Source organism: Eucalyptus grandis, chromosome 5 (assembly GCF_016545825.1).
Source record: "Eucalyptus grandis isolate ANBG69807.140 chromosome 5, ASM1654582v1, whole genome shotgun sequence".
Lineage (NCBI taxonomy): Eukaryota > Viridiplantae > Streptophyta > Magnoliopsida > Myrtales > Myrtaceae > Eucalyptus > Eucalyptus grandis.
In genome coordinates, this window is record NC_052616.1 from 52,680,339 (window position 1) to 52,693,835 (window position 13,497).

At 35.1% G+C, this 13,497-nt stretch overlaps 1 protein-coding gene across 1 annotated transcript; it reads right to left on the reverse strand.

Annotated features, from left to right (window-relative positions):
• Positions 1–3,340: 3,340 nt before the first annotated feature.
• LOC104447394 ((3S,6E)-nerolidol synthase 1) lies at positions 3,341–6,891 on the reverse strand. Its single transcript, XM_039312133.1, has 6 exons — positions 6,818–6,891; positions 5,834–6,212; positions 5,223–5,441; positions 4,960–5,098; positions 3,872–4,129; positions 3,341–3,750 (listed from the first exon to the last, which is right to left on the reverse strand). Exons 2-6 carry the CDS (start codon positions 6,169–6,171, stop codon positions 3,460–3,462), a joined length of 1,245 nt encoding a protein of 414 aa, XP_039168067.1. The 5' UTR covers positions 6,172–6,212; positions 6,818–6,891; the 3' UTR covers positions 3,341–3,459.
• Positions 6,892–13,497: the final 6,606 nt, after the last annotated feature.

The window sequence follows — 13,497 nt, forward strand, 5'->3', positions numbered from 1 at the left end:
ATTCTGTTCATAATTTGTGACTCACCAATCATAGACATAATCGGAAGCATGTGAATTATGTTCATAACTTGTGACTCACCAATCATAGACATAATTGGAAGAATTTTCCACTGGCCAAAGATGTAGGAAAATTGATGGCGAAATTTCAAAATGAGCGATAGAAAATGGTGATACATCGTCCAAAAGGCGGTGGATTTGGTAGAGTAACTTGACATCATCTTGGTTGACATTAGGTGTAAAGGGTTTAAGGTTTTGTACAAATTCCACGTGAAATTTGGAACCGAACATGTTACTTATTTTTGGAACTTGGAACCTACCCTACATATCTTAGAACCTAAAACCCACTCTGTCACAGGTTCTAGAGTTAGTTCTAAGTTCAATTTAGATTACACCTATATTATTAATTGAATGATTACGGTGAATTAAAATATTTTATAACAATCACTTACTACTATAATTCACTAATCATAAAGACATATAGAAAATATGAACATTAATAAAGTAAAAGTCTCAATTTTAAAATGGAAGCTCAAACTAGTATTTCTAAATTATACACTTATCATCAAATGGCATGGAATATTGCAAGATGCATGAAAACATGAACCAAGAAAACATTAGAACTTGTTCCATGTTCTAAATTACAAGTTCTAGGTTCTAAGTTTCTCCAACTAAGAACTCAAAACCTACCTATCAAAATAGGTTCCTTATTTTTTGGAACCTCAAACCTATCATGTATACCTTGGAACCTAAATCTGGAACCTATAGGTTCTTGTTGGTCCAATTCTCATATTCCATATTTTACCCTAGAATCACGCTTACCCTTAGTTCATCTCAATTAAACATTTACAATCCTTAAGTCAAAAAAAAAAAAAAATCAGCTTATATTCTTCTCCATTTTCATCCTTGACAAAAAAAAAAATGGAAAATGAGGGGCTTCCTTTTAACTTGTCAAAACAAAAAGGAAATTGTCTTCTGTTGTCGTGTATCAACGCCAACATTGTGTTTCGCAATTGCAATCAACTTGAAACACATGGGAAATAGACCTGCAGGCACCTGGTGGAGGAAAAAACTCTTCTTCAAACAGAACTAGCTTTGACACCGAGGTGAAATAGCCAAGATAGAATTGAGTAAGTTTTATATAAGAGATAGTTGTAGATTGTACAGGTGGTTAATGATAAAGCCAAATTTGTAGATTGCACAAGTGGTTATCCAAGGTAAGAAAACCTTATCTCTGTCCAATTCTTATTTATAGTACCAATTATAGTTACCATGAGACAGTTCTCTAAATTGGAAAATACTTACTCCCATGTGATTTAAAGGTGCCTTGATCACAAGTTCCTATCCCCTAATCACTCATCGATCTAAGGAAATTCAGGTTCGTTTTGGCATATGTTCAACATGTGCACCGGGCATTTAATAATTCCAATTGTATTCCAAGTTGCATAAGATCATGCAATCTTGATGTGTTCACTCAGAATTAAACGATAGTTATAGCTAAAACAAAACATCTCAATCACAAAAGTAAAACTCTTATGGTAACCCTCTAACCAAAGAGTCGCCGACACTAGCCATTCCTTCTCACTTTAAAAAAAAAAATTATAAAAAAGTGTATCAATTACAATCATTTAAGCATAGATGTGATTAATTAAAGATTTGATGGATCTTCAAGTGTCTCTAAATATATATAATTTAAGAAGCTGTGATTTGAAATTGAAAACAATTTAATTGTAGTCGTGAAAAGCTATAACTACTTTTAGCAAGTTCAAACAAGAGGAGGCTGTCCTATGTTCACGCCATTCCAAGCTGGACCATTCCAAGCTGGACCCACCTTTTGCCGACCCTAAATTCCTAGTATCAATTGAAAATGTGTACTTTTATTAAATGTGGATAACGTTTTCTTTGTCCTTTGGTTCTTACGATATGTGGACACCGTTCAAGTTCTGTCGCAAAGTCCTTGGGCCATCTCTCTCCCGCTGTCATCACGCGATGTGAATGTGGATTAAATGACATGAAAAGCAGACCCAACGGATATGAAATGGTTTTAAAAACAGAAGCGACCCTGCTAGACGTTTCACATGTTTGTTAAATACGTAATATTCAGTCTTGTTGTATAAAGTAAAACTGTGGCCGTCCCAGATGCTTAGGGCACGTTTGGTAATGATTATGTTCCCGAGAATAGATTCCGATCATAAATTATTATTTTCATAAATTATTATTATTTTAACAATTTCTGAAAGATTTTAAATTTTTTGATAACTGTCCAAAAAAATTTATTCTGAAATAAAATTGCATTTGACGCTTGTCTTTATTGATTCTATTTCAAATCAATTTTATTTTCATTTTTAAATATTTTTCTTTTTCCTTTTTTTCCTTTTTTTTTATTTTATTTTCTTTTTTTTTTTTTCATTTATCTCTCTTGTTCTTCTTCTTCCAGGCCGGTGGTGGTCTCATATACCATTCATTTTTTAAAAAGCATAGTTGTAATTAGGGGTGAGCGAAAAAAAAAAAAACCATTTGAACCCAAAACCGTCTAGATAGCGTTTTGAAAGGGATAAGAGTAGTTTTGTCTCGTAATAATTAAAACAAAGGCCAAAGAAGGAAAAAATTGTAAGAAATAACCTTAAAGCGAGAGTGAAATTTGTAATAGATAGTGTAGTCGATTCAATGTGGTTTTGCCAAAAAAAAAAAAAAATTCAATGTGGTGAGGGTGTCAAGAGCTAATAAGAGAATGAAAATAGCATTAGCAAAAAAAGAAAGATTATTTTTTAGTATTGAATTCACAAGGTGTCATAGATTCTTGTGATTAGTGTACTGAAAATCTTAAACTTGTCACAAATATAAAATTGAGTCCAAAATTTTTCAAAAACCACAATCAAATTCTAAAATTTATCATAAAAATGCAATTGAATCCTAAAACTTTTAAAAAATTCAATCAAAATCCTAAAACTTTCTTAAAACTTCTGTACTTTTTGAAAGTTTTAAGATTCAATTACACTTTCTTAATAAGTTTTGGGATTTAATTGTACCTATTAAAAGTTTTATTACTTAGTTACACTTTCATAACAAGTTTTGGGAATTTTATTGTACTTATGCCTAGATATTTTGATGTTATTACTTTAAATAGTTTACATGAACACATGCTACACTACTTTTCAAATTTTAGGATCTTCTACATATTATGATGTTTTGCACTTATAAAACAAAATCATTTGTCGATCTAATATGTCTGAAATAGTATTAAATTTTTCGACACGTTAAATTCACGTATCTTTTTTCATTTGGTTATGCAAACAAATATTGTTGCCACTTATCGGGGGAAAACACTAAAAATAATGTCTATCTAGAACACAAGACAACTTGGAAAAAGGAAGGCAACTTTGATGCAAGTGAAGGTGAACTATAGTACAGTAGATGGAAGTGTTTCGACAAGCATGAAAGAAGAAAACATGAAAAATGATGCTAAAGTGTCTCGTGATCACAGGTCAACGACTTCATATGGTCTTGTAGGAGTCCAAGACCATGCTTGTCTTCATAGTTGTACATCAGTGAAACCATTTTAGCAGCATTCACGCAAGCTTCAAGGAAAGGCGCAGAGAACGGACATGGAGAGAGGCATTCTTTGTTGAGCAGCTTCCACGATTTCGATATCAACTCCATCACATGCTCCCTCGCGCTTTGGTACGAAGAGCCTTGATTTTCCCTCAAATAGCACTCCACATATGACCCGTCGTAGCCATTTTGATTCTCATCCTTAGAGGAATCGAATCCCCCCAAGTAAAATAATTAAATCAATAAAATAATGAAAAAACATGAATAAAAAAATTGAATAAAACCCAAATGTTGCCCGGCACGAAACCATAAAGTAGTTTACCTGGGCACATCCGAGGTCATCCCAAAGGCGAAGAATTTCAGCGACTAATAATATTGTATTTGGCAGCGGCACCTCTTCTTTCTTTGAATCCATACTTTGGTTGGCAATATTTTGACCCATTAGAAAGAACAGGTGAGTTAGCACCAAGGGCACACCCGAAGTGATGATCCCATTCTTCAAGTAATCATCTGCCTTTGGCATTTTCCCAGAAGCGTTCCACTGAAACTCCACCAGGAATGCATTGCACAAGTTCGCCCACTGCAACATCAAATGTTATCCGACTGATAAAGGATATATCTAAAAGTAATCATAAATCAAAATCGTGTGCTTATTGAGCTTTCCTAGTAGTCGTAAATGACGAATCACTAGGAGTTCTCTCTGTCCCTCTCTGCCAGTTAGGGAGCTTAATGCTGCACTGAGCTTTCTAAGAAGCCAGGCCACGGCTACAAGATCCTGACAGAAACACCTCGATCTCGCCAAGATTTGTGTGTATGGGGGGGAGCGTTGCGGCTTAACCCTATCAGAGGTAAGATCTCCGTGCGTGGCATTATAAGGAATTCTAGAAAAGATTGAATGAAACTCAACGATGATTGTAAGGATCCAAGGGCTACCACTATATTACATTGTCCGCTTTGGGCCGATGGCTCTCATGGCTTTAAAATGTGTTACACAAAGCGAAAAACTCAAGCCTTATCAACCAGCCCAATACTCCTCCCCTTGGCAATGTGAGAGAAAAGACATGCACTTAACCTCGCCGGCTTTTAGGTCCTAGTCACCAGCCAGAACAACCTCCCTTGCCATCCCAACCACGCTACCCACCCTTAGGGTCTGGGTCATCACTATGCTGAAGACGAAAATTGGTTTTTGTGGCTTTAATTTGAAGAAGTGAACACAAACTTCAAAATGATGACCACAATATTGGAGGGTGGTGAGACAGAGTTGACAAAGGGACGAGGATACGATGAACGTTGAGTTTTAGTTCAGTGCTGTGAATCTCAAATTAAGTGATGCTCATTTAGATTTGAGATAGGAGTTAGCAACATAACTGGGGACAGAGGTTCTTATCAATAATAATTTTATATCAATACCATCTGTTTCAAGAATCTTGTGGGGTTCCATCCATGCTTCTCAAAGATGATGTTGCCAAAATCATTTGTAATATCACTGAGAACCTTGAAGCATTTTTTCATGTACTCTGGAAGCTGCTCAGCACACGCATCATCCCATCTGAAGGGAAAATGCAAGAAAAAATTAAATTGGCAGCATAGCATAAATGTCTAATGTAGGGTTTTTTTTTTCTATGTAATAGTTGCGACATAATAGGTAAAATGAGATATCTATATATGTATACCTTTTAATGACTCCTGTAAAGAGAATTAGCTCATCAACCTTGCCATAGACATCAAATATGTCATCAATAATGTACACGAGAGAGATGGGCTTAACGAGCTCAACCCTAAGCTCAGACAAGCTTGGATCTGTGAGAATTGCTATGGACCACAAGTACCATTTTAGTGGCTGGTCTCTAGCAAACTTCATCTCCTCTCCCAATCCAGACTCTTTCCACCACCTGAAATATAGGAAACGTATGAGGAAATACTATATCTAGAGTAAATAATAGTATACTCATACATATGAAACAAATTATTCATTTAAAGATTCCATTGATCTCACATATATAGAGATTAGAGAAAATGGAGATCTAGAGTCCATCATTTTCCGAATAGTTTTTAGCGAAACTGGTTTAAGTCATGCCTTAAACTATGATTTGTGAGTTTGGTCTTAGTCTGAACCTAAATGCCAACTTCTTAGATGTATAAATATAAATATAGCATCTTATTTCTGCATCGATAGACTTGAATTAAAGGGCCAACTGTCAAAAGGCCATCTTTGTTATATGTTAATCATCTATCGTCCTTCAATTGAGCATAAATTTGCATAAGTAATTAATTAGTTACTCACGTATTAATTTGGTGATTCTCCTTTTGGTGCACAGATTGTACAATTCTTCGCTCTCTATTTGCCACTTCTAATAAGTCTTCGATCCATGAGTTCACACCAGGCATATCGTTTACAAAACTTAGAGGGGCTAGCGATCTTGCGAAGCTCTTGCGATATGGATATCGCAATGTACTTTCTATCATTCTCACTTGTTCGGGATCAAGATCACATGTCAACAATTCGTTGAGACACTTGCTGCTAAAGCATTCGGCTTCGTCGAGTATATCCTCTCCTTCTATGCTCATTTGTGATGCTTCGTATAATTCCATCATTCCCTTGACGTTTCCTTCCACTTTCATAATAAAACCTTTTCCCTTATCCTTGAAGTATTCAAACACATCTGCATAAAAAGCATAAGGACTCTAGTACATTGAAAAAGTATAGTCTACAATCTAATTTATACGTTGCATGATTCAAAATTATGATATGACAAAAAAAAATCCTAAATTGGTTAAAACTATTTCATCATATGAAAATTTTAAATTTTTTAATGAAAAGAAACTTAAAAGGAGAAAAAAAAAATGGAAGAAATGGGCAAATCAACTGAAAAATTCTAGGTTTTATCATTTTGGTTTCTGTAATATGAATGATTAGATTAGACAAGATTCCCTCCAAGTTCTTTCCATTTTAAAAATAACTCCAAAAAATTAATGAATTGCTTAATATCTGCCATAAGTCCTCGCATGTAACATGCATTGATAGACACCCATTGGAAAGGTTATCTCAATTAAACATTTCCAATTCTTAAGTCAACAAAAAATTCAAAAGATCAGCTTATATATTCTTTTCCATTTTCATCCTTTAACAAAAAAAAAAAGAAGGAAAATTTGGGGCTTCCACTTGACTAGTCAAAACAAAAACAAATATATGTCTTATGTTGTTATGGATCAACAGCAACATTTTATTTTGCTATTGCAATCGACTTGAAACTCATGGGTAACAAACCTGCAGGCACATAATAACCTTCTTGCCGAAGAAGTCGAAACCGGAGAGCAATCTCATAGACATCATCTTTGCCATGATTCAGAGAGGTGAAATGTGTGTATTGCCACTGTAGAATAGCTTTGATCTGTTCTTGGAATAGGGGTTTGATTCCTAGCCGCTGAATCATGTTGACAATGATCAAACTTTCTACGGGCTCACTCCCCACGTTATTCAGAAAACCTATAATGCTCCTTATTTTTTCTTCATGTTTGATCCCAGAATTATCCTGCATCATGGAAATCCAGAATTACAAGTGAGGTCAATGTTATAATGCCAAAAAAAGAACTTCAGCAGAGAAAAAACAAAATTTTCGATACTTTTTCCCATGTAATTGTAAGAAATTATTGTAATGAAGCAAAAAAATAAATCAGAAAAAGCTCGAAAGAGCAGAGACAAGCACAATGGATGAAGTAATTAACTGATAATTTGTCATAAAGTCATATATGGTAATTTAGTACGATATGATTTTTTTTCTGTTGATGTTAATTTTATTATAGTAAAGCTTAGTATGATCATATGTACTAGGACATATTATCTGACCTTACAAGCCAGTCCAGGTTGAAATTGTTTCAAATGGTCAAATCTAACATGGAGTTAATAAGTCGGTTGTTTATAGCAGATTCATTCCAACAGAACCTGGAAAGAAGTCATTTTTTGATACTACACATTTAGATACGAATTGACATAATACACATACTCATCCATAAAAAATTTTGTTTCCTTAAAAAAAATATTTAAAAATTATCCACATGTCAAAAATAGTAAAAGGTAAAAAAAAAAATTAAAGATACAATCGAAACATAATATAGCAGATAAATTAAAATGTACACTTTAGCTATAATGAAAAGCAAAATTATACTCACATTATCAGGGAACATGTTGAAATGTCCTAAATGTGTTAACACCCATTCCTGTGTATAAATGTGTTTCACATACTCATAGTTGTAAATGAGTTATGGTATTATGTTCTTGTCGATACGAGAACACAATGGCCACTTAAGAGGGTTCAAGGTCAGCTAGTGAGATGATGGGAAATAAGCTTCATCGTCGAGAGGGAAAAAGCCCGGATCACCAGCTAAGGCCCCTAAATGACCGCCGGTGATAAACGAATAATTTGATGGGATTCAATCTTTAACAATTGCAACTACCCATTGCAAGGAATTTAGTTCTTACAAGTAAATGCTCAAGACCCAAGTAAGCTTACAAAGTTCATCATAATCAAGTGCTTTTTGGGTCGTCTCAGACCTTGAAATTGAACTTTATGCTCAAAATATCTTGAAACTTTTTATTTTGCCTTAAATACAAATGATTTTATTGTTACTAATATAGTCTAGCCTCTGCTCTTCTTTCTTTAGATCCCTTGTTTCACTCCGATAATATCATAAATTAGGTTGATATAGAGGAAATAGCTGTGTTTCTATGCTATTAAGTAAGTAAAATAACTAAAATAAAATGTCTTAAGTCACCAACTTGACCCTTAGCCCAAGTGTTATATTTGGTTATTTACTAAAATCTCTTTTTGGAGGAGAATGATAAATTGCTCATGTGGACGATCACATTGAATAAACATGTATTGTTTGTATTAGCCATCTTGGTTACACCCTATGCCGACATAACACGATCAATATGACATGACATGAATTTCCAGCCCTAGACAAGTCCACCGCGCCCACAGTAGGAGCTAGGTGATCAGAACGAGCTTGGGTAATTATTTGCCCTAATATGTGTAATTCCATGTGTAAAGATTTAGTACAAATTTATATTTATTCTCTATTATCTAAAGTTTTGTGCCCGATGACCCAGGAGACATCCCAATTTTCACTGGAGCGGTCATACATGCCCCACAAAATAATGCTTGCAAGGAAAACACTACGTCTGTGATTTTCTTTTTCTTTTCTTTTTTTCTCACGATCTAAGGAAAGAAAAGAAAAGGTGAAGATAAAAGGCTAAGATCAGTGAATTTACCAGATGAGTTTGCTCTGTGTCACTGCTCGATGATTGCATTTGGTTAGGTCGAGACACTGTGAAGCTGGAATCGATGGTCGAACCCTTCACAGTACTAATCACAGGGAGAGAAGAGAAGCGCGAAGATTGCTAAGGATGGGAAAAGAAAATTCCTTGATGGGATGTAGGTGTGCTTTAGATGGCCTATTTATAGTGAAAAACAAGAAGTGCCTAAAATATATTGATGGGGAGATGATAACGGGACGGTACTGTTATTCATAGGAGAGCAACGGCATGGTGAAGACCACATATTTTTTCCACCTTGGCACAATCATAAAATAAGGGAATAATGGAAAAGAAACTTATTAATATTATCAATGTCAGATATTTTTGCATTAAGTGAAAAAAATAAAAACGATCTAAACATCTTTATTTCAAGAGAAAATATAGGATTAGCGGCAACACCGTTGCAAAACATTTATACTCTTGTAGTTTTTTAATCAAGATCTTTTCTGTTTCACCAAGAAAATGGGAAAAAAAAATTGCAGCCCCAAATTGAAAGAGTTCTTTTTAATCAAAAGTTAGTGTCCACATCAATGACTTCCAATGAATACATCACTCTGCAGGGATGGAAGACTTAACCGTGGGTTATTTTATTCCATAAGTAAAAATCCATGCATTTTTTTTTTCATTTGAAAAGTGAGGATAGTTTTGTTCTATATGTAATCCATGCATCTTGTTTGGGATTTGGCTGAAAGTACTCTAAGGGAAACGTTATAATACCATCAAAAGGAACTGCAAAAATATTTCTAAGTTCAATATTCCAAGTTCCATAATAAAATCATAATACCCTGTGAATTGGCAATATGTATAGTCACAATCTCTATGACTTTCCCAACCTCCGGTTGCCAAATCCTCGCAAATAAGAATTTGTGGTCGTTAATGGTAAATGATGATACCATCATATTAGCAGCACTCAATTAGCGAAAAATAAGAAGTGCCTAAGACGATATCTTTTGTACTGATTTAAATGCGTGGACAGGAATTTTTGTTGACGGCGAGAAAGCTGGTTCACGCGATTTTATCACCACTTTTCCGTACGTACGATCATCTGGGGTTGTCGGGAAAGAATTCAAGAGAGTTTGTCTTCAAGTGTCTGCTCATTCAAAAGAGCAGGGGCGTGATTCATACTCTGTAGGGATGAGCATGATTCGGGTTGGATCGGTCCACTCCTTAACCTTAGGATCAATCCGCACAATGCTGATCCTCAATTTTTGGGACCGAGGATCGGATGAGTTCGATCCCATTCCAGAGTCAACCCAAGACCAAATAATACCATTAAAAGGAACTACAAAAAGATTTCTAGGTTCAATATTCCAAGTTCCATAATAAAATCATAATACCCTGTGAATTGGCAATCTGTGTAGTCATAATCTCTATGACTTTCCAAACCTCCGGTTGCCAAATCCTCACAAATAAGAATTTGTGGTCGTTTATGGTAAATAATGATACCATCATATTAGCAGCACTCAATTAGCGAAAAATAAGAAGTGCCTAAAACGATATCTTTTGTACTGATTTAAATGCGTGGACAGGAATTTTTGTTGACGGCGAGAAAGCTTGTTCACGCGATTTTTGTTGACGGCGAGAAAGCTTGTTCACGCGATTTTATCACCACTTTCCGTACGTACGATCGTCCGGGGTTGACGGGAAAGAATTCGAGAGAGTTTGTCTTCAGGTGTCTGCTCATTCAACAGAGCGGGGGCGTGATTCATGCCCTGTTTGTGCTCTTGCCTTGAAAGAGAGACGCAGTGGCCGCACACCCAAGCCAATCAAAATTGGTTTTGTCCACTCCTTTGAATCGAAACCACATTATGCCACTGTGACTCCGGAAGAATTGGATCGTGTTTTTAAAGTTCCAAATGTATCGACGGTGAGTCACAAAAGCGTTCCACGTGTTGAGACCGTACATTATCCTTCGATATGTGTGGAAAGCAAATGTGAACGAGCATAGTTTGAAGATTCTTATTCGACTTTAGTGATTATTATAAGTACCATATTTACTTGATTCAGAAGCAAATCGTGAAAAAGAATCAAACTTATATTTCATTACGTCAATCATACATAATGTGACAATTTACTATCTATCACATCTTTCATGAAATCATCGGCTTTTGCAACTTGACATTAGACATTCATGAGATAAAAGAGATAATAATAATGAACCATAGATAAATTATCAGCATAACAAAATCCACCAAAAATGAACATAAACATATTAATGGTCCAGGAATTTGCCAATGCAACTCTAGTTATTCAATTGCAAGTTGTCTCATATCCTTAATCAGTGATAACATCATATTTCAGTTGGCAATCAAACTATCCTTCAAGAGGCATCTGCTCACCTGCTTCAAAATTTTCTATAGATGTTCTTTGTTTGAAAAATGATATGGATGTGACGATAGAAACTTTTGTGTAAGAATCTTTGAAACTTAAGGGGCCGGATATTTGATGGGATAAAGGACTTCAAATATAAAGAAAGATGAGATGGGACTATTTAAAAAGTGGATGTTCCGTGATCATCACCATACAACGTCAGTTTCATCAAGGACTTAATTAAATAAGAAAAGGAAAAATACCTCCTAAAAGGGAGAAAATATTATTGATTAAAGTATGACGTCGGTACATGTTATGACTCAATTGCATTTTTGCAATAAGTTTAAAGATTTATGAGTATACTTATTCTAAAAATAATGAATAGATTATTTGTGCAAAAGAGCAATAAACATTGAAAATTATGTAAACATAAAATGATATCTTTCATTTAAAGGTCAATGCCATGAAAAACCTCAAATTGATAATTATGTAACAAATTTATCCCAAATAAATCTTTTGAACACCAAAAACAACAAATTGGTTCACTCGTGACAAATTTATCCTACATTAATTTTTTTTACCACAAAAAAACCCCCAAATTGGTAAAACCTATGACAAATCTAAAATTAAGATTTTCACTACCAAAATCCCACACTAATACACCTACGACAAATTTACCTATGTTAGTTTCCATAAGATTTATCGTTAAATTTGCTGACCTAGATGATACACAATGAAATAGTATGGTGACGTGACAAGTTCACGTGGAAATCCATAAGGTAAATATCATGAAAAACCCCAAACTAGTATTTATGTAACAAGGTCAACGATATTCTTATGATAAATTTAACGGTACACTTGTGATAAAATTTAGAATTTTTCATGATATTAACCCTATGGATTTCCATGTGGACTTACCGTGTCACCATAACACAACACCATGTGTCATCTACATCAACAAATTTAGCGGTAAAATCTAACAAAAGTTAACAAAGGATAAAATTGTCATAGGTGTACCAATTTGAGATTTCTTGATCATGTTGACTAGAAGGTTGATCAAATGGCTTTGGTCACAAATAAATTGCTTGAGACGTTCCAAAAGATACCACCAACAGATGAAATCTAGCAAATTTGTTTTCCTCATCATTATCTAGAGGATTAAACAGCTGAAATGGAAAAATTGAAGAGACGGATCAAACTCTTTAGGAAGAAAAGTTCATTTTTCCTTCAAACCCTTTTTCTCAACCTTGGAGTCTAAATCCAATGGAAAAGATTTCTCCCAAGGCTACATCGATTGCTTCAATCTTTGAAGAAGCCCCAAAGACAGACTAAAGTGATATTGTTACACTTCGAAATCGTATTAAGGAAATGGAAAGGCAAAAGAAGTTAAAAGAGGAAAAGAAGCCAGCTCTAGAACCTTTCCAAGAGACTTCCTCAGCCCATATGATCTCAAATCCAATTGAGGCTTTTTTGTGAGATCAAAGTTGACAAGAGATATTAACCATTGCTACATTTGACTCTTCCAAACAAAATATCTCTAAATGGACTTCAGAATCATATTCATGTTCCTCTGAAAACACGTTAACCTTTGAACCAGAAACACCAAAGTCTTTTGAACTTGCTATCTTTATTGCTATCATCTTGAGAGGCAAAAATGCAATCAAATTCATCTGAGTCAGAAGTAGTACATCTTCATGATCTAATCCTAGACCATATGTCACGCCCCAAACCCCGAGCGCGCCAACATCACACCATGGTCATTCAAATGCAACGTCCCTAGGTTAAGTCGCCGACCCATTCAGTTCTTTAATGCACATGCAGAAGCGTATTATAAAACCCCTGACAATAGAATACGGGATAGAAAAGCAGGAAGCAATTTCACAACAATACACTTTCGTAAATCCATGGAGTTACAAATGAAGGCCTACAGCCAAAAGTCTACAAGAGACCGACTCTTAAAAATGAACTGTCCTATGACCTACAAGTCGGACACGTTCTCCGATCATCCCGACTTCATCTCTGCAACTCCTCAAGGCCAACCAAAGCAATCTAGTCGCTCTGTCCACAAGGGACCTGAAAATATTGGCCCACAATGGGGTGAGACAATGTCTCAGCAAGTTCGCCCCCAACTAAACCCTTACTAGAAAGAATAAACACTCCAGGATGGCCTAGCCACACCATCACAAACAATGAGACTTACCTTAGCCTCAGTTCCTTTCTACAGGTTAGTACAATTCATAGCACTCAATCACATGTTCATATCACTCAATCACATACAATAATACGAACTTAAACAATCGGAACGCATTCACTTTCATATA